This window comes from Pelophylax lessonae (assembly GCF_965119305.1).
Source record: "Pelophylax lessonae genome assembly, chromosome: 11".
NCBI classification, from domain to species: domain Eukaryota; kingdom Metazoa; phylum Chordata; class Amphibia; order Anura; family Ranidae; genus Pelophylax; species Pelophylax lessonae.
This window is the reverse complement of record NC_138778.1, coordinates 202,461,322-202,487,784: the sequence shown is the minus strand read 5'-3', so window position 1 is coordinate 202,487,784 and position 26,463 is coordinate 202,461,322. Positions and strand designations below refer to the sequence as shown.

Sequence of the window (26,463 nt, the reverse complement as noted above, 5' to 3'; positions counted from 1 at the left end):
GGTGTGTGGTGGGGGGAAGGAGAACCCAGATGGAGAGGTGCGCTGTACTGTAGCGCATCAGGAGACCCGCGGGGAAATCATAAAGAGCCCCCATGAAGTTGATAAAAGTGTTAAGGCTTTCACACTTTCATCACTGTGGTTGGCAGGTCTCACTATTCTTCCCTACCTCCTCCTCACTGAGAGAATGGCATCAATACTAGGCTTTATTACTGCCTGAACTGGCATCAATACTAGGCTTTATTACTGTGTAAACTGGCACCAATACTAGGTTTTATTACTGCATAAACTAGCACAAATACTAAACTTTATTACTGCGTAAACTGGCACCAATACTAGGGGTTATTACTGCATAAACTGGCACCAATACTAGGGGCTATTACTGCGTAAACTGGCACCAGTACTAGGGGCTATTACTGAATAAACTGGCACCAATACTAGGGTCTATTACTGAATAAACTGGCACCAATACTAGGGTCTATTACTGAATAAACTGGCACCAATACCAGGGGCTATTACTGAATAAACTGGCACCAATACCAGGGGCTATTACTGCGTAAACTGGCACCAGTACTAGGGGCTATTACTGAATAAACTTGCACCAATACGAGGGGCTATTACTGCGTAAACTGGCACCAGTATCATTGCATACTGCATTACTCTCGTATTTTGTAACCTTATTTATATATACTTAGTTTTTTTCAGTGGTATGATTAAGTGGTGAAAATTATGAGTGCCCCCCCCCCCCCAATTTTGACTGTGGTATCTTTTGTGCCCCCGCTTCTATATTGTTCCTAGAGTCGGCACTGCCTAGTAGATTGTGCCCTTCTATTTTATGCCCTACTTTATCATATGCCCTTGACATTTGGAACAGGCACAGAGCTAGGAGACCCCTCTTCTTTCCTCAATACCCTCCTTGCCCCCATCTTTAATAATTCAGAGTTTACACCAGGATAACAACACACCATTTTCAATGATGGATAAACAAGGGCCTTTTCAGGATAGGAGATTTTTTGAATGGCAATAAAGCATACACCCTAGCATGGGCATCAGCAACCCCTCGATAGCGGTCTACCCCTCAATCACAGGCAGGTGATGGGTAGATCTCATCCCTTCCTCTCTGACCCCTAGAACCTGGACAGGAGGGGTGGCATTTAGGGAAAGCGATCTCCTGTATTTTCCTCCTGTGGTAGCTGAAAGCCGGCTTCTCCTCTCCCTCATGCCGGCATTCAGCTGCTGCAGGAGGAAAATACCGGGGATCGGTTGCAGTAAATACAACCCCACCACTCTGCCTATCCAGGTTCCCCTTCCTTCTGCTGCCCAGTCCCACTGTGCGCTCACCTGGTCCCCCCTTACCCCGCAGCACTCTTTCCCCTCCTCTCCTGCTAGCTGCTGCAGGGATTGTTGCAGGGTGGAGAATAGGGGAAGGGGCCAGTAAATATGTAAGTTACTGATCAATCACTGTGTTCATTCACAAGCAGAAGCACAGTAAACTAGGTTTACTATGCTTCACTTTGTGCATGAACAGGAAGACAGTGCAGTGCTCTTCCTGTTCATTCATTCTGTGACACTGAGGATTCCGTGATGGAGGTTGAGGACTGTGTCCTCAATCTCATTCCTCTGTCTCAAAAGTGAGACATTGGGGGTCTGTTTAGACCCCTATTTCACCAAAGCCTTCCAACAGGGCTGTTAAAAAAAATGGAAAAAAAATAATAATAATAAAAATAAAAAACCTACCAACATCATTCTCTGCCCTACTAACAAAGTCCACTACCCTGCTGACCAACAGTTTTAAGGATGGCTAAGTTTATAATTTTATGAAATTTGTTTTATTATATTTTATATATATAGTTTTTCTTATTATTTTAAGTGGTAGAAACATGGGCATTTAAAAAAAAAATCCCCTGCAAGGCAATGGCTTAATCGCATACTAGCACAATACTTACCTTAGAATGAAGCCCTCAAGCGGCGTGTTGTCATCGCTAACAGGGCTTCCATCTTCACCTGGTCTTCCTTACATGTTTGTGGGCTCTGACTGTATGAATGGCTGAGCTGGGATGATGTCACTCGCGGGCATGCCCGCAGGAGTCATGGCACTGACACGGCACAGGTATGCCTTCCCCTCAGAGTGCATGCGCCTGTGGCGTCAGCATTCCGTGTGAATATCTCCTGAACATTGAATTTTAGGAGATATTCACTGTACCTACAGGTAAATTTTATTATAGGCTTTCCTGTAGGTACAAGTCCAAAAGTGGACTTTACTACAACTACCACCAAAAAAAAAAGGAGGGCCTGAACTCTGGTGATCTGTGATTTCTTTCATGTTGTTCAGGTAGATCTTCACCTCTCAAAGGGTGCCTATTCCTGCCATAGCACATTTTCATTATAATTTACAGCTGCCCCCTATGGAATTGTTTCGATATAACCAAATTATATCTTATATTCCAACTAAACTCAAAACTTTAGATAGATAGATAGATACAACTTTATTGTCATTGCATAGCACAGGTACACAGCAACGAAATGCCATTTAGCATCTACCAGAAATGCAAAATGTAGCAGTCGTGCAAGAGTGTAGATAACCATCTAGCATATTTACAAATTAAAAAATATATATACATTATATATATATATATATAAATATATACACATACATTATATACACAGATGAGTGTGAAATGTTGGGCAGAATGTACCGTAATGATAAAGATACATACAAATATAAATAGTGCAGATTTACTGAGGAGTGAAAAAAGATATACTATGTAGTATGTACACGTATAGTACAGAGGTTATATACAGTCTTTTGTTTGTGTTTGTTTTGTAGTGATTAACGGTGTAGTGTTGAGTTCAGTAGTATGATGGTGGATGGAAAAAAGCTGTCCCTGAACCTGCTGGTTCTGGTGCGCAAGTTTCTGTATCTCCTTCGTGATGGAAGGAGGTTAAACAGTTTATGACTGGGATGCGAAGAATCCTTGATGATGTTGTGAGCTCTGCGCAGACATCTACTGTGGTGAAGGTGCTCAATGGCAGGTAGTTGGGTGCCAGTGATGCGTTGAGCGGTTTTGACCACCCTTTGCAATGCTTTACGTTCACACACAGTGGAGCCTCCGTACCATACAGTGATGGAGTAGGTCAGGATGCTCTCAATGATGCAGCGGTAGAAGCTCGTTAAAATCCCCGGGACAGATGAGATTTCTTGAGACATCTCAAGAAGTACAGGCGTTGTGCTTTTTTTTACCAGAGCTGACGTGTTCTGCTGCCAGGACAGATCCTCAGAGATGTGAACTCCCAGGAACTTAAAGCTGGAGACTCGCTCTACCTCGGTTCCAGTGATGTTGACTGGTAGATGTTTCCCGCTGTTGGATTTCCGGAAGTCCACAATAAGCTCTTTGTGGCATTGAGAGTCAGGTTGTTGGTGGCACACCATACTGCCAGATTACGAATCTCTTCCCTGTAGGCCGATTCGTCATTGTTTTCGATCTGGCCGACCACGGTGGTGTCATCTGCATACTTGATAAAGATGTTGAATTTATACAAAGGAGCACAATCGTGGGTGAACAGGGAGTAGAGCAGTGGGCTCAGAACACAGCCCTGTGGTATGCCAGTGTTCAGAATGAGGGTTGAGGATACCTGGTTTCCCAACCTAACAGATTGAGGTCTGTTGGTGAGAAAGTCCAGAATCCATCTGCAAATGGGGGTGCAGATACCCAGTTCGCTGAGCTTAGTGATCAATACAGTGGGGAGGACTGTATTGAATGCAGAGCTAAAGTCAATGAACAGCATTCTGACGTATGTGTTACTCTTATCCAGGTGGGTGAGAGCAGAATGAAGAGCTGTGGAAACTGCATCCTCAGTTGACCTGTTCGAGCAATAGGCATACTGGTGTGGGTCCAGTGTAGGTGGTAGACCCGCAGTGAGGTGATTCAGGACCAGCTTCTAAAAGCATTTCATAGCAATGGGGGTGAGTGCAACTGGGCGAAAGTCATTCAGGTATTCAGCAGCTGAGTGCTTGGGCACTGGTATGATAGTAGTGGGCTTCAGGCATGTTGGTACTGTGGCTTGGGCCAGTGACAGGTTGAAAATGTCAGTAAAAACCTGGGCCAGTTGTCCAGCGCATGCTCTGAGAACACGTCCCGGTATGCCATCCGGGCCAGCTGCCTTACGTGCATCCACTCTGCTAAACACTGAATAGACGTCCGTTGTTGAGAGTGAAAGTGAGCTGTAACAGTAGCAGAGTCCGTGGTTGGTGTAAAATGTCCTGTGCATTGGTCAAAACGAGCAAAAAAGTGATTAAGTTTGTTCGGTTGGAAGGCACTGCTGATTGGTTGAGCTGTAGATTTGTAATCTGTGATTGACTGGATGCCTTTCCACATGTGTCTGTGGTCAGAGTTGTGGAAGTGCTCTTCTATGTGTAGTTTGAATGTGAGCTTTGCTTTCCTGATGCCCCTTTTCAGGTTGGACCTGGCTTTACCTGGCCCGCTGACGTCATTTGAACTATCCTGTCAATCCAGAGATTTGATGAAAAAGATGTATCTACCCTATCTACTTTAATGGACCTGAGTCGCAAACTCCCATATATGCAACTATGGGAAAAAGATCCGAACATTACTTGACTTGTCAGACTGGCCTAAAATATCTAATACAATTCTTAGGCTCCATGTACACGGGACGCTGGAAATGGCCGTTTAGGAGCAGTTGGGCGTTTTTTTCAGAAGCCCCTGAACCCATCTACATTTTATCTTATCTCTCCATGTACACCAGGTCGTTTACAGTCATTTGCAGGCAGTTGCGTTCAGGGACTTTTTTTAGAACGCAATTATTTGCATTCGAACGTGTGTTTCCCGGCGTTACAAACGCGTCCGAACGCGATGACCCGCGTTCACATTTTTCCATTTTAAAGGGGAATAATTTTTTTGACCTCTAGGAACGGTTCTAAAGGCAAACGCCCGCAAACGCCCCTAAACGCGGGTACAAACGCGACCGAACGGACGTTTCAAACGTCCTAAAAATTCCAGCAAAGGGACTTTTAACAACGTCCCGTGTACATGGAGCCTTAGAGAATCCAAATACAAAACGCTGTTGAGATGGTACCTAGAACTAGAATTGCAACGATACACTCATCAGCTTGCTTTAGACAGTGTGGCCAACCGGACACTAGGTACCACATATAGTGGCAAAGACCCAAAGTATCCAGGTTCTGTATTAAGAGTTTTTAACCTCATCCAGTTGGTGATAGGAATACACGTCTCCAGGTCCCCTGAACTGGCTTTATTTCAGAATATGAACCCTGATATTTCAAAAATGTCTAAACGGCTCCCCAGAATACTTTTTTTAAATGATGGCAGGAAGGGTTGGATTTTTTTTTTTCATTAGAAGCTGACAAGCAGATAAAATCTACAACCCTTCCAATAGCGTTCCTGGTACTGACAGGACAGATAAATAATGATTTATAGGTGATAGACTGTTTGCTCTCACAGCCCTGGAATATTTGCCCTGTACTATGGTTTGCTTTCAACAACTTAGTGGTTTACTCATTGGAGTGGTTGCCTCGAGGTCTTGGCTCTTTATGCTTTGACTCTTTGATTGTTGCTATGTGCTTCAGAACACCTTTGTTTTTTGTGTAACTACACTGAATATGTACTGACACCTCACAGGCAATATGTAAACTTATTATTCAATAAAAAAATCCTTGCAAAAACAAAACCCTTTAGATATAGCTATATATACACACACACACATATATATATATATATATATTCTCATCTACAGGCTGGAGTGGCCTCCGCAAGCCAAAACCATTATTTTTAAAACAAAGGCTTTAGCTTGAATGTAATCACTATGCCATAGATGTCACATGATCAGAAAACACCCTAATTGTCAGTGTGAACCTTAACAACAGAAGGTTTTACCCTTTTCGTGACCAAGGCATTTTTTTTTTGCTATTCAGCACTGCACTACTTTGTCTGAAAATGTACTGTATCTCACCAAAGTGAGTACACCCCTCACATTTTTGGAAATATTTTATTATATCTTTTCATGTGACAACATTGAAGAAATGACACTTTGCTACAATGTAAAGTAGTGAGTGTACAGCTTGTATAATAGTGTAAATTTTCTGTCCCCTCAAAATAACAACACACAGCCATTAATGTCTAAACCGCTGGCAACAAAAGTGAGTACACCCCCTAAGGTAAAATGTCCGAATTGGGCCCAATTAGCCATTTTCTCTCCCAGGTGTCATGTGACTCGTTAGTGTTACAAGGTCTCAGGTGTGAATGGGGAATGGGGTGTGTTAAATTTGGTGTTGTCGCTCTCACTCTCTTACTGGTCACTGGAGGATCTGAAAAAAAAAAAAGTCGTTGCTCTACATAAACATGGCCTAGGCTATAAGAAGATTGCCAAGACCCTAAAACTGAGCTGCAGCAAGGTGGCCAAGACCATACAGCGATTTACCAGGACAGGTTCCACTCAGAACAGGCCTCGCCATGGTCAACCAAAGAAGTTGAATGCACATACTCAGCGTCATATCCAGAGGTTGTCTTTGAGAAATAGACATACGAGTGCTGCCAGCATTGCTGCAGAAGTTGAAGGAGTGTGTGGGGGGGGGGGGGGTGCAGCCTGTCAGTGCTCAGACTATAAGCCGCACACTGCACTGGATGTCGTTCCAGAAGGAAGCCTCTTCTAAAGATGATGCACAAGAAAGCCCACAAACAGTTCGCTGAAGACAAGCAGACTAAGGACATGGATTACTGGAACCATGTCCTGTGGTCTGATGAGACCAAGATAAACTTATTTGGTTCAGATGAAGTCAAGGATGTGTGGCGGCAACCAAGTGAGGAGTACAAAGACAAGTGTGTCTTGCCTACAGTAAAGCATGGAGGTGGGAGTGTCATGGTCTGGGGCTGCATGAGTGCTGCTGGCACTGGGGAGCTACAGTTCATTGAGGGAACCATGGATGCCAACATGTACTGTGACATACTGAAGCAGAGCATGATCCACTATCTTCAGAGACTTGGTTCGCAGGGCAGTATTCCCACATGACAACGACCCCAAACACACCATGATTACTGCCTTGCTAAAGAAGCTGAGGGTAAAGGTGATGGACTGGCCAAGGATGTCTCCAGACCTAAACCCTATTGAGCATCTGTAGGCATCCTCAAACGGAAGGTGGAGGAGCGCAAGGTCTCCAACATCCACCAGCTCTGTGATGTCGTCATGGAGTAGAAGAGGACTCCAGTGACAACCTGTAAAGCTCTGGTGAACTCCATGCCTTGAGAGGGTTCAGGCAGTGCTGGAAAATAATGGTGTCCATACAAAATATTGACACTTTGGGCCCAATATGGACATTTCCACTTAGGGGTGTACTCACTTTTGTTGCCAGCGGTTTAGACATTAATGGCTGTGTGTTGAGTTATTTTGAGGGGACAGCAAATTTACACTGTTATACAAGCTGTACACTCACTACTTTACATTGTAGCAAAGTGTCATTTCTTCAGTGTTGTTACATGAAAAGATATAAAAAATATTTACAAAAATGTGAGGGGTTTCCTTGTATTTGTGAGATAATGTATGTATGTGTGTATGTGTATGTATGGACTCTGAGTAGTTTTTTTCATTTTTGGTATTTTAGTTTTGTATTATTACACAATTTTATTTATATTTTTTAATTATTTAACGAGCTTTGGTGAAATATCAGTAGGGTGAATCTGCACCGCACAGCGTAATTAGGGTGTGCCCAAGCACACCCCCTGCGAGCACCTATGCTACCTGCACACAATAAGTAGAATTGGAGCAGCCAGAATTAGGAGAAACTTTGCATGCTAACCAATGTTGCTATTGGCCAGTCTGTATATGGCCATAGTCAGAGTGTTGCTGCAGAATTCAGCAAAACTAAAGCCCTGTACACACGTACCGATCGGCCGTCTTTTGTCCAGGGCTGTCGTGTCTGTTGAAAAGTGCAAAAGACTGCACAAGAATTTTGTCCGCCGACTACAGCCGACTGCAGAAGTGATGTCATGTAATGGTTAACTTTCCCTGTGTTTTTCCTTTTCTGAGCATGCCCAGTCTTGCAAATCAGCGGTCTGTCGGCCGAATTCTGTACTGACTGGCGAACAATCGGCCGCTCTGGTGTCGGCATACAAAAATTTTAATGCTTGCATGACAGATTCTTTTCGGCCGATTGTGCGCTGTCGGCTGTCGGAGGCATCATACTAACAAGCCTACAATCGGCAGATCGGTCGTCGGCCGAAGCTTTTCGGCCGACAATCGGTACGTGTGTACGGGCCTTAAATGCAACCCATCACCAGGGTGAATTGTAGCCTAAGCTGGCAGTGACAGCCAGGGTAAACAGCTGTTAGCCATGCAAAGTGTTTTTTCATATACAGGAATGGAGACCATAGCATGACCTGCTTGTCTCATGTAAAGTCCCAAATATTTTATGAAATTAGGGATGGAGGCACTGAGCTATACAGGCAAATTGCCTCATATAAAGTCCCAATCTGTGTTTTACACTGCATCCGCCAAGGGGTTGGAGGTGTATGCTTCTCAGCTGGTCGTTTTCAGTTTGTACCATCTTAAGAACATCGCTATTAGAGCATTGAGATACTATACCAGTCATGGATGGAGGTGGGTGGGGGAAGTTTGGGCTGCTCCCTCCCACCTGCCTCCTATCCATCCATTAGCAGCCATGTGCTCCCAGAGTGGAGACACTCAAATTTTAAAGTGTTAGGGACTGCAGATAAAACAGGGTGCCGTGTAGTGGCTCTGCAGCTTACACATGCGTTTGCAAATGCGTGTCAACTAAACCCCTGTTCTTTATTTATATCGAGACAGGTCTACTTGGTGGGTGGCAGACTGGAGGGTGAGTACATCAGACTGGGGGCTGGCTGGCTTCCATGCACCTCTCTTAATCCTTTTCAATTTGTTTTTTCCGATACAGGGATGGAGACGCTGGGCATACCTGCCGGTGTCTCACTTAAAGTCCCACATAGACCACATTGTCTAAGTGTTGGCTGGTAGCTGTCAAAAGGAGGAAACTTATTAACATATCCTCACCACAGCAAAGTGTTAATATACAGATAGAGCTTTGGAAGGGAGTAATGGGAAATATATAGTACCAGGAACTCCCAAAAGTCACCGAATAGAACAGTTAATTGAAAAAGCGTGAAACGAAGCTGTCCAACGCATGATTTGTTTAATATAACAAACATGTCCTGTTTACCTGCTCTGTGCAATGCTTTTGCACAGAGCAGACCCGATCCTCCTCTTCTAAGGTTCCCCGCCTGGCTTCTGGTTTCTCTCCCTCAGACGAGTACCCCTATAGCAAGCCACTTTCCCTGGGGGCACTCATGCATGCTCGCTCCTGGACCTTGCTTTGTGTCCTCATAAGCTACAGAGCGTGGCTCGGCCCTGCTCCCCACTAGCTGTGATTGTTGGGAGCCAATGGCTGCCGCTGCTGTCTGAGCCATGAGGAGGGAGGGAGAGAGCCTCTGCTCTTGTGCACATCACTGGATCAAGATCCGGCTCAGGTAAGAATAAGGGGGGGGGGGGGTTCACAGAGAATGTTTTTTACCTTAATACATAAAATGCATTAAGGTAAAAACTTTCAACCTTTACAACCACTTGAAGTCCAGGTAAGTTGATCTAAAGAAATAAATACCTTTTAAATATCTGGTGTTTCAGAATACTGCTACAAGTTGGGTGCTGGGTATTGTAGAACCGAACCATTGTATTGTGCCTATACAATCAGGCGCATAAACAAGCGCCATGCATTCTTCAGTAAAAAAAAAAAAAAAAAAAATAGAAAAATCTGCTTTTTTGGTCAGTAATTTAAGCCTCATGCTCACATATGCGCGCAAATGCCCATTTACATATTGTGCAAAACAAGAACACGAGAATACGTTTTTGCACATTTGCGTGTGAAATTGCGCAAGTGCATATATGCGAAAATGCACGTAAATACGCAAGTACAAAAAAAAAGTCCGAAAAAGTAGATGCTCAAACAGGAGTATCATGTGTAAGAGGCCTAATAATGTTTGAATTCTTTGTACCCCTTTTGAAATATTCAATAAAAATGATTGGAAACAGAAGATCTCTAATATTTTTTGGCTTGTCTGCTTTATAGCACCAAAATGTTTGTTTCAGATGAAGCACAACTGAAACAAAAGAGTAATCCATTTTGTAAAAACAAAGGAGGAATGTTTATGCTGTCACAAAGCAACCCAACCGGTTTTCCCCTTTGGACGGCAGTAAACTGGTTTCCCCAGTAATCAGACTGGTTGTGATTGTGCCATTTACATGAGACGCAATGTTTCAATTCTTTCTTATCAAAAAGGAAAACAGAAGCACCAGGAGAGGATTTTTAAATTTTTTTTTATAAATACAAATACTTTAAAAACATTAAAAACATTTATTAGTAGGATTTAAAGTACAACTAAAGGCAATACTTTATTTTTTTTTTCTTCGGGTTTTGGACAGAGTCAGTTTTTAGGCTCGGTTCACACTTATGCGATGCGGGAAGGCTGCGAATTCGCAGCCTGTTCCCGCATCGCAAACGCACCCTTGGCAGTTCACACTGCCATATGCGATACGCAGGGGGTGTCAATGTAATCTTAACGACACCCCCAGTTTGATCGCATATCGCAGTGCGATCTTATAGTTTGCACAGGATCGGATCGCACAAGTGTGAACCACTGTACGATCCGATCCTGATGGGGCTCATGTGCGACTTTACTGCGGGTGCAGTGCGAATTTAGCCATACAAAGTGTATGGCTGAATTCGCACCGCACACCCGATCGCATGTAATGAAGGAGCAGTGCGCTCCGATATTATATACGATCGCCGCAGCCGCACATATGTGAACCGGCACTTAGTGCGGTCTGTGCCCCCGTTGGATAGACTCACCCTCTCTGTTTGTCCTGTTCACCATTATCATTGAAAGTGAAGGTAAAAGAAAATCCCAAATTTTAGGTTGTCCCAGAATAGGAATAGAGGGGGGAACGCTTCCAATGAGGACACTAGTTTTGGAGAGCTGGGGATTACCATCATTTGCAGGGATTTCCTCTAACTTTCTGTCTTGGCTATGGGACAGAAAATTAGGGTAAATCTCACTAATAGGACACAAATGACAAAAAAAAAAAAAAAAAAAAAAAAAAAAAAAAAAAAACTGACAGGGGTTACAAACCTTCCCTTACTCTATCCAAAGTGAAAAAAAAAAAAAAAAGAAAGTTTGCATTAAGTTCTACTTTAACAGGGGTGCAACTTGTATTGCTGTAGTATAAAATGCCTAGTACCCATTAACAGTCTGCCGCCTACGTGCGCCTCCTTTTGTTGGCATTAGGACTAGAAGGATTACTGCTGGCATTGACAACTTTCTCTGTCTGACGGTTCCTCTTCCTTTTGTCACCCGACTCTTTGGAGCCTGATTCGGACAGAGTTCTTTCCTTCTCCTTGGTGCTCGGTTTGTCAGCACCTTTTCCTGAAGTTGTAGAAGAGTTAGTAAAAGCTGTAAGCAAACAAAGATTTGATGCGACTATAGTGACAGATGGATATTTATGTCATACAGAATATTATGATACTAGGCTTTTGATAAACACTCCACGCTGCACCTGCACTCTACATTTTTTTTCTAGCATAATAAACATGCAGAACTTACCTGCTCTGTGCAACAGTATTGCACAGAGCATTCCCGAACCTCCTCTTCTGGGGTTCACTGCCAGCACTCTTGGCTCCTCCACTTGTAGTAAGCTGTGTTCTATGGGGGCACATGTGCACAAGCGATTCAGACCCTTGCTGTGTGTGTCTATAGACACACACACAGCATGGCTCAGCCCTGCACCACACTCCCTCCTCACAAGATTTGTTGACAGCAGCAATGGCTCTCATTGCTGGCTCTGTGTCCTGTGAGTAGGGGGGAACAGAGACCAGTGTCACTGCAGATGGGCACAGCATTGGATCAAGATAGGACTCGGGTAAGTGTATGAGGCGGTGGGGGGGGGGGGGGGGCAATAAAACTACTGCAATAAGATAAAAAATGTCTTTGCCTTTAGGACCACTTTAAATGCAGATGTGATATGAGAAGTGTAGCAGAGCGTCCCAGAGAGAGCCAGGAAAAGTCCTGTTCGGGTTTATACATCACCCAGGCATCTCTCGTATACCTTAGGGATCTCTGAGCCATGATCCAGTTCGGATCTTGGTCCTCTTCACCAGGCCAATTTAAACTCACCTGAGACAGACAGCAGTGCTCTCTCAGCCTGGGAAATTAGAACATTCAGGGCTATGTGAGATGATTACAGCCACACACACCTACACAGGTTGAACTGGATGGACTATTGTCTTTATTCAACCTCACCTACTATGTAACGTTTGTCTAGGAGAGCAGAAGGTTGGTAACACGGTCAGTGTGTGTCTTTGGAAGCGGACAAGCTGTAGGCTTGCTCAGTCTGTGTTAGTTAGGGACTGCATTGTGTGTAGTAAGCGCCGGGACACGGCTATTCTTTTGTTTATTATTATTATTCCTGCTTGTTTTCCTTAAAGCACTGTACAGCACCTGTTTATAAACTTGTATATAGCACCAATAAACACTGCACTGTTTGTCACTACCTCAGTGGATTTGGTATCTGTGCCTGAAAGACTGCTCATCCCAGGGAGCTTTGCACCTGCTACCTGTTCCCCAGCTTACAGAAGATAAGTAATTCAAAACAAACAGGCGTTTTGAATTACTTATATTGTGGAAGTGGATAACACTATCTGGTGGTGGCTGCCGGATATTTTCTATTTATTTCACATATCTGCGCTGATAGCTTTTTTGCACATTTTTTACATGTGATATGAGCAGAGCCTGGTCACATAACCAGTCAAATGTCACATGATTGGCTTCCTTCTTCTGATCTTTCCTGTACTAAAAAGTACCAAATATAAGAAAAAAATAAGATGCCTTCAAGATTCTAAAAGCCTCCAGGGGGAAAAAAAAATGTTTCTCACCTTCATCGGAGACAGAATGGACATCCACATCTTCCTTGCCTTCTTCTTTCCCATCATCCTCTGTGGTTACTTTACCTGAAATAGCAAACGTTTATTCAAAATGGCAGAACTGGGAAATTCTCCCCGGACCACGAGCAAAGACTTTCCTTTTTAGAGTTATATAGCTGTGATACATTGAAGAGAGAAGTGTCTAGACCAGTGTTTTTCAACTTTTTTTCAGCCAAGGCACCCTTTAGAATCGCAAACAACCCCAGAGCGCACCAAGAGGAGATGCATCTGAGCGCACGCACTTTTTTTACACATTCCTCTCCTAGCACATCACCAAATCCCCCCTTCTAGCACAAACCCCACAAACCCCCTCCCAGCACAACCCCACCAAATCCCCCGTCCTAGAACAACCCCCCCACCCAAACCTCAACAAATCCCTCCTCTTAGCACAACTACACCCAAATCCCCCTCCCAGCACAACCCCCCTACCCAAATCCCTCTCCCAGCACAGAACCCCTCAACCCAAATCCTCCTTCCAGCACAACCCCCCTACCTAAATATCCCTCCCAGCACAGAACCCCTCAACCCAAATTCCCGTTCCAGCACAGCCCCCCTACCCAAATACCCCTCCCAGCACAGAACCCCTCAACCCAAATCCCCCTTCCAGCTCAACCTGCTTCAAATCCCCCCTCTGAGCACAACCACCTGAACCAAATCACCCTCCCAGTACAACCCCCAAAATCCTCCGCCGCCCCCCCCCCCCCCCCAAGCACAATTACTGCCCAAATCCCCTCTGTTCCTTACAGTAGTATCAGGAGCCAACAGAGGATCACTCAGATTCAGCTGTTGCCATGGCACCCCTAAGGACTTCTCATGGCACCCTGATTAAGAAACACTGATCTGGACCAAAAGTACAATTTCTGAGCAGTGATGTGAAATATTTTAACAAGCAGCAAAAAAAAAAAAAAAAAAAGAAGAAGTAGTAAAAAAGGCATTAAAGCGGTAGTATCCCGCTTTTTGACACTTTTACCAACAGGCAGTGGCGTAGCGTGGGGGGTGCAGGGGGGGCCACTGGCACCGGGCGCAACATTTAGGGGGGCGCATCCCACGCCCGCCATCCGCGGGATCATAGCGTCCCTTTACAGTCTCCCACATTTCGCCCTGTACTCACGGACACCCGCGAGCGCAGGGCGATATCCCGGCAGGGCTGAGGACGGCAGTGTCAGAGGTGAGCTCAGCTGTATTGACTGAGTAGGGAGCCGCTAATTGCCACATAGTACCATATTTTCATGCTACACCTTCTCACAGGCGGAGTGATATCAAGTGCACTCTGCCTGTGGGAGGAGGAGACATACAGAGGAAGCAGGCTCTGCTCTCTACTGCAGCCGTGTGCTTACTCTGTATGACTCCTCCTCTCACAGGCGAAGTGCACTTGATATCACTCCGCCTGTGATCTTCCGGAGTCTCCCCCTGCTGTCCAGGCTGCCTGCCGATACGCAGTCTCTCTCCTCCACTCCGGATCGCCTCCTCGAGTCGCCAGTGTCTGGACACAGAACAAGGTAAGTAATGTGCTGCCATCCCCCGGGGGCCCAGGGAAGTGGGGGGGGGGTGTATGTGTCAGTGTATGGGGGGGGGTCAGTCAGTGTAGGTGTCAGTGTATGGGGGGTCAGTGTATGGGGGGGGTCAGTGTAGGTGTCAGTGTGGGGGGGGCGGCTCAGTGTAGGTGTCAGTGTAGTGGTCTGTGTAATGGTCTAGTAGGTTTGTGTAGGGGGCGCAAATTACTTACCTTGCCCCGGGCGCTGACAACCCACGCTACGCCACTGCCAACAGGTAAGCCTATAATAAGGCTTACCTGCAGGTACAATTAATATCTCCTAAACTGGCACGGTTTAGGAGATATTTGCAGTGCATGCAGCCGCACACGCGAGCGGCGCATGCGCTCTGAAGGTCCGGGGGGACCTTCAGTTTTTCTTGCCGGGAGCTTGCCGGAAAAATCACTCCCGCACGCATGCGCGGGAGTTACGTCATCGCGGCTCCGGCCAATCACAGCGCCAGAGCCGCCGAACCCGGAAGAGACGCCGAGGGATCATGGCAGCGCCCGCAGCGATGTCCGGGGGTCCGTGTCGGGGCTTCGTTCTAAGGTAAGTAATACATAATGAGCTAGTATGCGATGCATACTAGCTCATTATGCCTTTGTCTTGCAGGTTTTTTTTTTTAATTTTCGGGTGTACAACCGCTTTAAAGATTCATTAAAAAAAACTAAAAGCAAAAAAAATGAAAAATCCCAGGTAAGTTATTAAAAAAAAATTGTTAAAAAGAAAAAATTGCATTAAATACAAAAACAAGCATAACAAACTCAAAAGGACATTTTTGGTTTCTCGACTTCTATACCCACGCTGGACATGAACTTATTTTAGACATTTAAAGTATATTTGAGACCTCACCTTGTAAAAATCCCATTCAGTTTAAAATAGAAATGAAAGGTAAAACGTTGTGAATGTATGTAGAATTTATTTTTAAAATTATTATTATTATTATTATTATTATTATTATAAGTGATCACATTACCGCTGCTCTCAGCTGCATAAGAGGCTCAGAGATGTGAGGATGGAGAAACAGCAGGACACTGGTTTTCACATTGAACGGCTCTGCAGGGGAGTGTGTCCAGTACAAGTCTGACCATTGAAGGACAGGCAGGCTGTTCTCCCAGCACAGCCAGAAAAATGACCACAATGGGATGGATAAGCTCTCATGCCTAAAGTGGGCAGTTTAACCGCTTGCCGACCGCCGCAAGTAGATATACTGCGGCGGTCGGCCCGGCCAGGCAAAGGGACGTATATATACGTCACTAGCCTGTCACCGGCTTGTGAGCCAATAGCGGGCGAGCGTGCGTCCGCCCCGTTCACTAAGGAGTCCATGCGTGTGACCGGGGGACCCGATGTCCGCCGGTCACACTCCGATCGTCGGTGCAGAGGGAGAAAGGCAGGCGGCTAAAGTAAACAAGTCGCCTGTCATTCTCCCCTGTGTAAAAATGGAGATCAGACGGTTCTACTATGTAGGACCGTTGATCTCTGTTTTTACAGTAGTAGCCACAGCCAATCACAGTTAGAAGCATGCCCCTAGGACACACTTAACCCCTCCCTCTCCAATACAGTTAACCCCTTCCCTGCCAGTGTCATTTTTACAGTAACAGTGCATATGTATAGCACTGATTACTGCAGTAATGTCACTGGTAACCCCAAAAGTGTCAGTCAAGGGTCCGATCTGTCCGCCGCAATGTCGCAGTCCCGCAAAAATCGCAGATCGCCGCCATTGCGCGTTAAAAAAAAAAAAAAAAAAAAAAAAAAAAACACCAAAAATGACAAAAATCTTTCCCTTTGTTAGTAAACGCAATAACTTTTGCGCAAACCAATCAAAATACGCTTTTTGTGATTTTTTTTTACCAAACATATGCAGCATAAATCTAATGAAAAATATTGTTATTTTTGCAAAATTTACGCTCTTTTTTTGTTTATAGCGCATGATCAAAAAAAAAAAAAAAAAAAAAAAATCACACAGGTGATCAAATACCACCAAAAGAAAGCTCTGTTTGTGGGAAAAAAAGGACGTCAAATTAGTTTAGGTACAGCGTCGCACGACCGCGCAGTTGTCCGTTAAAGTCACGCAGTAAAAAAAAAACAAAAAAAAAACCCTGGTCAGGAAGGGGGTAAAATCTACCGGGGCTTAAGTGGTTAAAATAGGAAAGCAGGGGCAAAGCCAAGATCACCAGGTAATTTGCATAAAGAATACAAAGAATTGGATACTTTTAAAAACACAAAGTACATGGTACAACAAGCACATATCAGGAATATGAAATGCTGGAGTAACAGCATAATAATCCAGGAAAAGTAAGATCTCACCTTCCTTCACCTCCTGGAAGATCTCCTCTGGAAGTATAAAGTTCTTCTCAGAGTTTGGGAACGGGAGGATCTCAGATTCGTGCTGAAAAATCAGATCAAAAATACTACTTGGTAATCAGGAGGGAAAGCCGGCATGTTTCAGTAATCAAAATTTAGGAAACATCAAGAGCAAGGTAATCATAACACAGCATAAAAGCATGTTCTATATCAGGAATGGGCAAACTACGGCCCGGCGGACGTTTTAATCCGGCCCGCAGCGCGCAGTGTTCCCCAACCCCCGGGCCGCGGACCGGTACCGTGGTTCCACCGCCTGAGGAACTTCGGCAGTGGCGGCCGGGGGCGCACAGAGCAGTGCGCACCGAGCCTGCCCATTGTGTGACAATAGCGAATGAAAATTCGCTATTGTCACACGGATCCTCTTCTTGGCCAATCGGGGTCCTCCCGCTTCCTGATTGGCCGAAAGTCAAACCCCATGCCACTGGCCGAGGAAGAGGCGGGAGGACTGAGGACTCGAGAAGACACTGGGGGACTGAAGAGAAGCGCTGCCTGAGGTAAGTGCACAGGTCTCTGGGGGGGGGGGGGGAGCCCTGGCATATCTGCATTGAAAGGGGGCACGCTGGCATATTAGAGCTGCACGATTCTGGCCAAAATGAGAATCACGATTTTTTTTGCTTGGAATAAAGATCAGGATTCTCTGTGTAACATCTTTTACATTATAAAAAAAATTTGAAAGGGGGCACACTGGCGTATCTGCATTGAAAGGGGGCACGCTGGCGTATCTGCATTGAAAGGGGGCACGCTGGCGTATCTGCATTGAAAGGGGGCACGCTGGCGTATCTGCATTGAAAGGGGGCCCCCTGGCATATCTGCATTGAAAGGGGGCCCCCTGGCATATCTGCATTGAAAGGGGGCCCCCTGGCATATCTGCATTGAAAGGGGGCCCCCTGGCATATCTGCATTGAAAGGGGGCCCCCTGGCATATCTGCATTGAAAGGGGGCCCCCTGGCATATCTGCATTGAAAGGGGGCCCCCTGGCATATCTGCATCTTGGTCCGGCCCCTGGGTCCAATATATGAACCCATTGCGGCCCTCAAGTCAAAAAGTTTGCCCACCCCTGTTCTATATGGTGCACAGCAACAAACATATTCATCATACATAAGGCAGTTACTGCAGCCCTGTAATCCAGATGTTGGGCAAATGGCTACAAATGTGACTCAGGCCCCTTTCACACTTGTGCGACCTGTCCTGCGACTTGCGACTGCAAAGTTGCATGACAAGTGGTACCCCATGATTTCCAATGAGTAACGTTTATATCTGTGCTACTTTAAGTCGCAGCAACCTCAAAGTAGACCATGCACTACTTTGGTCAGACTTTGAAGCCACTTGAGGTCCATAGACCTTAAGGCCCCTTTCACACGGAGTGGATCCATTTGGACAGACTCTGCTTGCTCAATAGGGATTGCTCCGTTGATCTCCGCTGAGCAGGCAGATGACAGGTTCATCTCCACTCACTGTGCAGAGACGGACCTGTCAGAGTCCCGATCTCCTCTATGGGGAGATCGGATGAAAACAGAAAGCCTGTCCGTTTTCATCCGATCCGACCCGCTGGACGGATGGCGAACATGTACGGCTCTCATTAAACCTTATCGAATAAGGCGTCGTAGTTATTTGTAATAAACGTCATCCATATGACTGATATTTTTCAAGTATAGATAATTTATTAACCATTATTGTCACAGACCACGTTACCTTTCTAGATTGGGGTAATGGAGTGGTGTGGCCGGAAGCACTCACCAAAGCCTGCATATCATACATGGTGCGGAGGTGATCCCAGATGACTTTGGATGAAATCTGACGCCCGATATTCTGACTGAACTTGTCCCGGATGCAGATCATGTGGAAATGTCTGTTCACTCCTGTATCAGAACATAACAAACATCACAATTACTGCATTGTTAACTCAGAGCAAACAATAATCAGCTCACTGGTGTTCTCCTTCAATACTACATTTAATCCCAAATTTTTTTTAATATTTTGGGCAAATACATAACAAGCTTATCAAAGGTTTAAAATAGAATTACAGCTTTCCATTAAAAAAAATAAAAAATTTGCTGCAAAATTTAAATTACATCTGCACAGAGGCTGCATTCACACCTGAGCTTAGGGTCTTTGGATTAGGGCTGCAACTAACGATTAATTTGTCTGTCGACTAATCTATTGATTATTTTTACGATTAGTCGACTAACCTAACGATTATTTTTATTTTATTTTTTTTGCTTAATTTAGTGTTTTTTTGATTAGCTAATTAATCCTGTAATTAATACAGACCCCTCAGTAAGCCCCCTCCCAGTACAGACCCCTCAGTAAGCCCTCCCACCTAGTACAGACCCCTCAGTAAGCCCCTTCCCAGTACAGACCCCTCAGTAAGCCCTCCCACCTAGTACAGACCCCTCAGTAAGCCCCTTCCCAGTACAGACCCCTCAGTAAGCCCTCCCACCTAGTACAGACCCCTCAGTAAGCCCTCCCACCTAGTACAGACCACTTAGTAAGCCCCCCCTCCCAGTGCAGACCCCTCAGTAAGCCCTCCCACCTAGTACAGTATGTACTAGGTGGAAGGGCTTACTGGGGGGTCTGTACTGAATGGGGGGCTTACTAAGTGGTCTGTACTGTACAGACCACTTAGTAAGCCCCCCTCCCAGTACACTAGTACAGACCCCTCAGTAAGCCCTCCAACCTAGTACAAACCCCTTAGTAAGCCCCCCCTCCCAGTGCAGACCCCTCAGTAAGCCCTCCCACCTAGTACAGACTGTACTAGGTGGGAGGGCTTACTGGGGGGTCTGTACTGGGAGGGGGGGCTTACTAAGGGGTCTGTACTAGGTGGGAGGGCTTACTGAGGGGTCTGTACTAGTGTACTGGGAGGGGGGGGGGCTTACTAAGGGGTCTGTACTAGGTGGGAGGGCTTACTGGGGGGTCTGTACTGGGAGGGGGGCTTACTAAGTGGTCTGTACTGTACAGACCACTTAGTAAGCCCCCCCTCCCAGTACAGACCCCCCAGTAAGCCCTCCCACCTAGTACAGGCCATTACAAGCCGGTGTAGCGCCGCACATGTGACATCTCTAAATAGCTGGGTGATTGGGGAGGATGGCGAATGTGTTGCGGCAGAAGCTGTGGCAGTACAGGGAGTACAGGGGTGCTGGAGACGGTCAGCGCTCACCTCTTGTCTCCGACATCGGTGTGGAAGGAGCCCGGCGGGGGGAATTTCACCCGGCCGGCAATGTTTCAAGCGGCGCGGCGGCCGGCCAGGGGGCGTGTGACATCACGCGTGGACGATTTTCACGCACGTCGACGATTTTTTGTAGTCGACGTAGTCGACGCGTCGTGGCAGCCCTACTTTGGATGTTTTCCTAGTTTTTTTTATGGGTTTTTAATGCGTGATTTTGGCGCGTTTTTATGCACAACTTGCGCATTTTTATATAGTGTTTTTAAGCTTTGCGGTTTCTTTTTTCTTTATTAGCCAACAGAGAAAACTCATCTGTTGCATCATTTGATGCTATTTCAGCTTTTTCATTAGCTTTTAATTTTTTTTTTTTTCCCCGTTAGGGTAAGGGGTTAGGGTTAAGGTTAAGGTTAGAGTTAGGAGTTGGGGTTAGAGTTAGGATTAGGGGTTATGGTATTTATTTTTGTCCCATGCAGGTTTAGGAGCTATTAATCGTACCTACAGGTAAGCCTTATTATAGGCTTACCTGTAGTTAAAAATCACAAAAGGCGGTATACTACCGCTTTAAAGTAACCTTGTCAAGTAAAAAAAAAAAATAAATATTATATAATAAATATATTATATATATGGTATATAGGTTTTTAATAAATTGTTCCTCTGTTTAACCCCCTTATTAACCCTTAATTTACTCTTATCAGCCTTATTAACTTTTTATTCTCCTCCATTTAATATTTTCCTGCTGATTTAATTTTTTTTTCATTATTATTTACTTCTATTATAAACTATTAATAATTACAACTTTTTTTTTTTTTGCTTTGTTCAATATTTTTATGCCTTTAACATATTTACACGTTTCACAATGAAAAAAGTGCAAAATTAAAAAAAAAACAAAAAAAAAACAACTAATTTGTACAATAACTTTTCAATGCTTAGTACCATTTCTGACAGCTGAAGTGTAAACAAAAAAGTTGCAGAAGGTATTGATAATAGTTTATAAAATAGAAGAGAACAAAAAAAAATAAAAAAATCGGCAGGAAAGTAAATATAAGGAATTAAGGGTTAACAAGGAGTTAAACAAAGGAACATTTATTAAAACAAAAAAATTTTATTTATTTTTTTATTCGACAGGTTGCTTTCACCTGACTTCATCTGCAGATGGAAGTTCATCCCTTTTGATCTGTAGATAGATAAACAGAAAGATAAACAGAAAGATACGAAATAAAACAAAATTTCTTTTTATCTTTCTGTTTCAGTGACTGAGCAATGCTGTTGATAAAAACATTGTCCGGATGTTTTTGTTTTTTTATTAACAGCTCCAATTGTCGGGACTTTATTTACACTTCGGCTGTCAACAGAGGAACCCCCCTTACAGCTGAATGAGTCATCAGTAGTAGAGGACGTGGCGGCCCAAAGCTCCTTAACCAATTCCAGACCGCCCGCTGCAGTTTTATGTCGGTACTATGACGTTACATACTGGTGTTATGACAGCAGGCAATACCTGGACCCTATAGAGGTTGCACAGGCAGTCCAACTCCTCCAGGATGGCTCATCAAGCGGTGCCATTGCCAGAAGGTTTGCTGTTCTCCCAGCACAGTCTCAAGAGCATGGAGGAGATTCTAGGAGACAGGCAGTTACTCTAGGAGAGATGGACAGGTCTGTGGAAGGTCCTTAACACAGGGCTCAACAAACCCCAGGCACCAGGTCACATTGGCAACTAGAATTAGCGGCCTTGCACCTGGGCTACACTGCGGAATAGGGGATAGGGGGATAACTGGGGATAGGGGGGAAGGAAGGAAAAGGGGATAGAAAGGAAATAAAAGGAGAGAGTAAAGGGGATGGTGGGGGAAGGAGACAATGGAGTAGGTAGGGGGAAGAGGAAGGGGGGGGGGGAAGGTAAAAAACCCTTTCTGGGGGAAGCAGGCAATGTAGGGGGAAGGAGGAGACAGGGAAGAGGAAGGTAAGGGAAGAGAAAGGGGGCAAAAGTAGAGAAAGGTGAAAGGGAAGGGGAAAGAGAATGTAGGGGATAGGAGGAGACAGGGAAAGTAGGAAAAGGGAAGAGGATGGATAAGGTAGGGGAAGAAGAAGGGGGGGGGGAAGTAGGGAAAGAGAAGACGGGAACAGTAGGAAAGAGGAAGGGGAGGAGGATGGTAGGGGAAGAGGAAGGGAGAGAAGGTCGGGGAAGAGGAAGGGGAATGTAGGGGGAAGGAGGAGATGGGGACGGTAGGAAAGAGGAAGGGGAGGAAGAAGGTAGGGGAAGAGGAAAAAGGTTGGGGAAGAGGAAGGGGGACAAGGTTGGGGAAAAAGGAAGGGGAGGAGGAAAGTAAGGAAGAGGGCGGGGGGAGAAAGTAGGGAAAGAGGAGATGGGAAAGGTAGGAATGGGGAGGAGGAAGGTAGGGGTAGAGGAAGGAGGAAACGGGGAAGGAGGAAGGGGAGGAGCGAGGAGATGGGAAAGGTAGGAATGGGGAGGAGGAAGGTAGGGGTAGAGGAAGGGGAATGGGAATGTAGGGGGGGGAAGGAGGAAACGGGGAAGGAGGAAGGTAGGAGAAGAGAGAAGGGAAGAAGGAAGGGGAGGAGGAGATGGGAAAGGTAGGAATGGGGAGGAGGAAGGTAGGGGTAGAGGAAGGAGGAGACAGGGAAGGAGGAAGGTAGGGGAAGAGAGAAGGCGAGGAGGAAAGTAAGGAAGAGGACGGGGGAGAAAGTTGGGAAAGAGCAAGTAGGAGGAAGATGGGGAAAGGTAGGAATGGGGAGGAGGAAGGGGAATGTAGGGGGGAAGGAGGAGACGGGGAAGGAGGAAGATGGGGAAGAGAGAGGGGAAGAAAGGGAGGAGGAAAGTAAGGAAGAGGACTGGGGGGGGGGGAAGTAGGGAAAGAGCATGTAGGGGGAAGGAGGAGATGGGAAAGGTAGGGGTAGAGGAAGGGGACTGTAGGGGGGAAAGAGGAAGGTAGGAGAAGATGAAGAAGGTTGGGGAAGGGGGAGAAGGTTAGGGAAGAGGAAGGGGAGAAGGAAGGGGAATGTAGAGGGGAAGGAGGAAGGTAGGAGAAGATGAAGAAGGTTGGGGAAGAGGAAGGGGGAGATGGAAGGGGAATGTAGGAGGGAAGGAGGAAGGTTGGGGAAAAGGGAGAAGGTTATGGAAGAGGAAGAAGGTTAGGGAAGAGGAAGAAGGAAGGTAGGAGAAGATGGAGAAGGTTGGGGAAGAGGGAGAAGGTTGGGGGAGAAGGAAGGGGAATGTAGGAGGGAAGGAGAAGATGAAGAAGGTTGGGGAAGAGGAAGGGGAATGTAGAGGGGAAGGAGGAAGGTAGGAGAAGATGAAGAAGGTTGGGGAACAGGGAGAAGATTAGGGAAGAAGAGGAAGGGGGAGAAGGAAGGGGAATGTCGGAGGGAAGGAGGGGACGGGAAAGGAGGAAGGTAGAAGAGGAAGGGGGAGGAGGAAGGGGAATGTAGAGGGGAAGGTAAGAGAAGACGAAGAAGGTTGGGGAATGGAGGGGAGCTATTAAAAATGTAAAAGCCCCCTGGGGGGTGCCTACACACATTTGCAGTGCAGTAACAGGAGTGGTGTGATGTTGTTGATTCTGAATGGCGTCTTGCGTTTTTGTATTGAACGCCTCTGGAAACGTTGCACACATTGGTGCGTTGGGCATAGGGTTTCCACCCCATCCCTTTAATCCAGGACACCTATACATTACACAGGATCTGAGGCTGATATAATGCACAGAAGGCACCAAGTGAGTTTATTTACCACCGTAATCATCCCCAGAATCTGTGTAATTATTGTGTCCTTTTTTAAAGGGATGAGGTGGAATCCCTAGTTGGGGAGCCCATTCTAATAGAAGGACTGACCTATGAGATGACGCTGGCGCGGTGTACGCTCTTCGCGCTGTACGGTGGTGTACGCTCTTCGCGCTGTACACTCGGTGCGGTGTACGCTCTTCGCGCTGTACACTCGGTGCGGTGTACGCTCGGGGTGGTCTACAATTGGCGCGGTGTACGCTCGGCTCGGTGTACACTCGGTGCGGTGTACGCTCTTCGCGCTGTACACTCGGCGCGGTGTACGCTCGGGGTGGTCTACAATTGGCGCGGTCTACGCTCTTCACGCTGTACGGTGGTGTACGCTCTTCGCGCTGTACACTCGGTGCGGTGTACGCTTGGCTCGGTGTACGCTCGGCGCGGTGTACGCTCGGCTCGGTGTACGCTCTTCGCGGTGTACGCCCGGCACATGAAGGTGATGAATGTAAACAATGGGGGATGGGTATAAGTAGAATTCTACAAAGAGGGAGAACTGTATAATACAGGGACAAGTACTCTGAGCCGGTCCCTGGACACACAGCCATCACAGACCATATATGGGTGGCATATTTCAGGCCCCGGGGTTTTCCTTTTCCCCCTAGGCCTATTGTTCACACTTCCCCGGCTGGGCTTCTACGCAAGCCCGAGGATGCGCTGCGGCCTTCACTCACCTACGGGCTTATGGCCGAGCATAGCATGGAAGAGGCAGACTTCCACCTCGGGGCTCCACAGCACCGGCTCCTCTGGTGGAGGTCCCGGCCTCTCCACCGCTGCATCCCCCCCGGTCTCCGTCTCTCCCATCGCCGCTGCCGCCGGGAAACACAGCGGAGCCCGGAATATCACCTATCGCTGCACCGGAGACACCTAGCGGCGGCCTCTGGTCAATGCATGGAACGTTATAAAAGCAGAGGACAGAGGAAACACAAGTACAGCGCCACCTAGTGCTTAGTTATGTTTTTTTTTCTTTATTCAAAAATCTCAAAACTTTTAAGTAGAAGGAAGAAATCATAGAGATCTGTGCGCTGACACTGCAACCAATCCGCCTTATACATACATTACACTTATACATACATTCACTTATACCTACATTCACTTACATTGAATACATAGGATCTATCCGGAGAATTAATTAGCATCATATGATTAATAGCAATAGAGAAACATTTCCATAAAACAAAGCAAATAAATTCCAGATAAACTTCACTAAGTACAAAATGGATCAAACAAAAATAAATCCAGTCTATACCTTCCTCATCAGAGTCCTCCCTTACATCAGCATCCCCCTTACATCAGGGTCCCCATCAGAGTCCTCCCTAACATCAGCATCCATCTTACATCAGGATCCTCATCAGAGTCCCTATCAGAGTCCCCCTTACATCAGATTTCCCATCAGAGTCCCCCTTACATCAGGGCCCCTTTCGAGTCCCCTTTACATCAGGGTCCCCATCAGAGTCCTCCCTTACATCAGCATCCCCCTTAGACCAGGGTCCTCATCAGAGTCCTCCCGTACATCAGGGCCCCTTTAGAGTCCCCCTTACATCAGGGTCCCCATCAGACTCCTCCCTTACATCAGCATCTACCTCACATTAGGGTCCCCATCGGACTGCTCCTATACATCAGCGTCCCGCTTACATCAGGGCCCTCATCAGAGTCCCCCTTACATCAGGGCCCTCATCAGAGTCTCCCTTATATCAGGTTCCCCATCAGAGTCACCCTTACAACAGGGTCCTCGTCAGAGCCCCCCTTAGATCATGGTCCCCTTCAGAGTCCTCTCTTACATCAGGACCCCATCAGAGTCCCCCTTACGTTAGGGTCCCCATCAGCACCCCCCTTACATCAGGGTCCCCCTTATATCAGGGTACCCATCAGAGCCCCCTTACATCAGGGTCCCCATCAGGGCCATCGCTTACATCATAGTCCCCATCAGAGTCCCCCTTACATCTGGCCCGCAGCTAGGGTCCAAGTAAGCAGTCTCTGACCACCTCCTATAGTATGTATGTAATCTCTGACCATCTCTTGTAGTATGTCTGCAGTCTCTGACCATCTCGTTGAGTAGATCTGCAGTCTTTTTTTTAAATCAGATTTTATTTTGAAAATGTTTATAACAAATTAAAAAAAATAAATAAAGAAAAAAAAAAACATAACATAAATTTAGACAGAAAAAAATAAGCAGACAAATCAGTAGTATGGATGCAGTCTCTGACCATCTTCTGTAGCATGTCTATAGCCTCTGACCATCACCTGTAGCATGCTTGCAATCTCTGACCATGTTCTGTAGCATCCCTGTAGTCTCTGACAATTTCCTGTAGCATGCCCGGAGTCTGTCACCATCTTCTCTAGCATGCCTGCAATCTCTTGCCATGTTCTCTAGCATGCCTGAAGTCTCTCACTGTGACAAAATCACGCAAGACAGGGGCATTTGGAGGGAACCGCAGGCTAGCCTCTTGCCCCTTGACTATGGGCCCTAGCTTTTAAGGGAACACTACTCTTTGTGAGGTGTATGCTGGGGGGACCCTTGCATTAATGTTACTTTGGAGTCAAGTTCATGTCTCCCCAAGACACACAGACTCTGGGACTCTAGGCCTAGGATCCAT

The 26,463-nt window shown here is 46.1% G+C and overlaps 1 protein-coding gene across 2 annotated transcripts; it reads right to left on the bottom strand.

Annotated features, from left to right (window-relative positions):
• Window positions 1–11,239: 11,239 nt before the first annotated feature.
• On the bottom strand, window positions 11,240–24,761 carry MRGBP (MRG domain binding protein). Of its 2 annotated transcripts, none has more exons than XM_082271350.1 (5): window positions 24,541–24,761; window positions 18,664–18,785; window positions 16,870–16,951; window positions 12,983–13,057; window positions 11,240–11,504 (listed from the first exon to the last, which is right to left on the bottom strand). In XM_082271350.1, exons 1-5 carry the CDS (start codon window positions 24,668–24,670, stop codon window positions 11,311–11,313), a joined length of 603 nt encoding a protein of 200 aa, XP_082127476.1. In that variant the 5' UTR covers window positions 24,671–24,761; the 3' UTR covers window positions 11,240–11,310. The 2 variants fall into 2 exon arrangements, with proteins under 2 accessions (XP_082127476.1, XP_082127477.1); XM_082271351.1 differs by having other exon boundaries at window positions 11,240–11,477; window positions 24,541–24,758.
• Window positions 24,762–26,463: the final 1,702 nt, after the last annotated feature.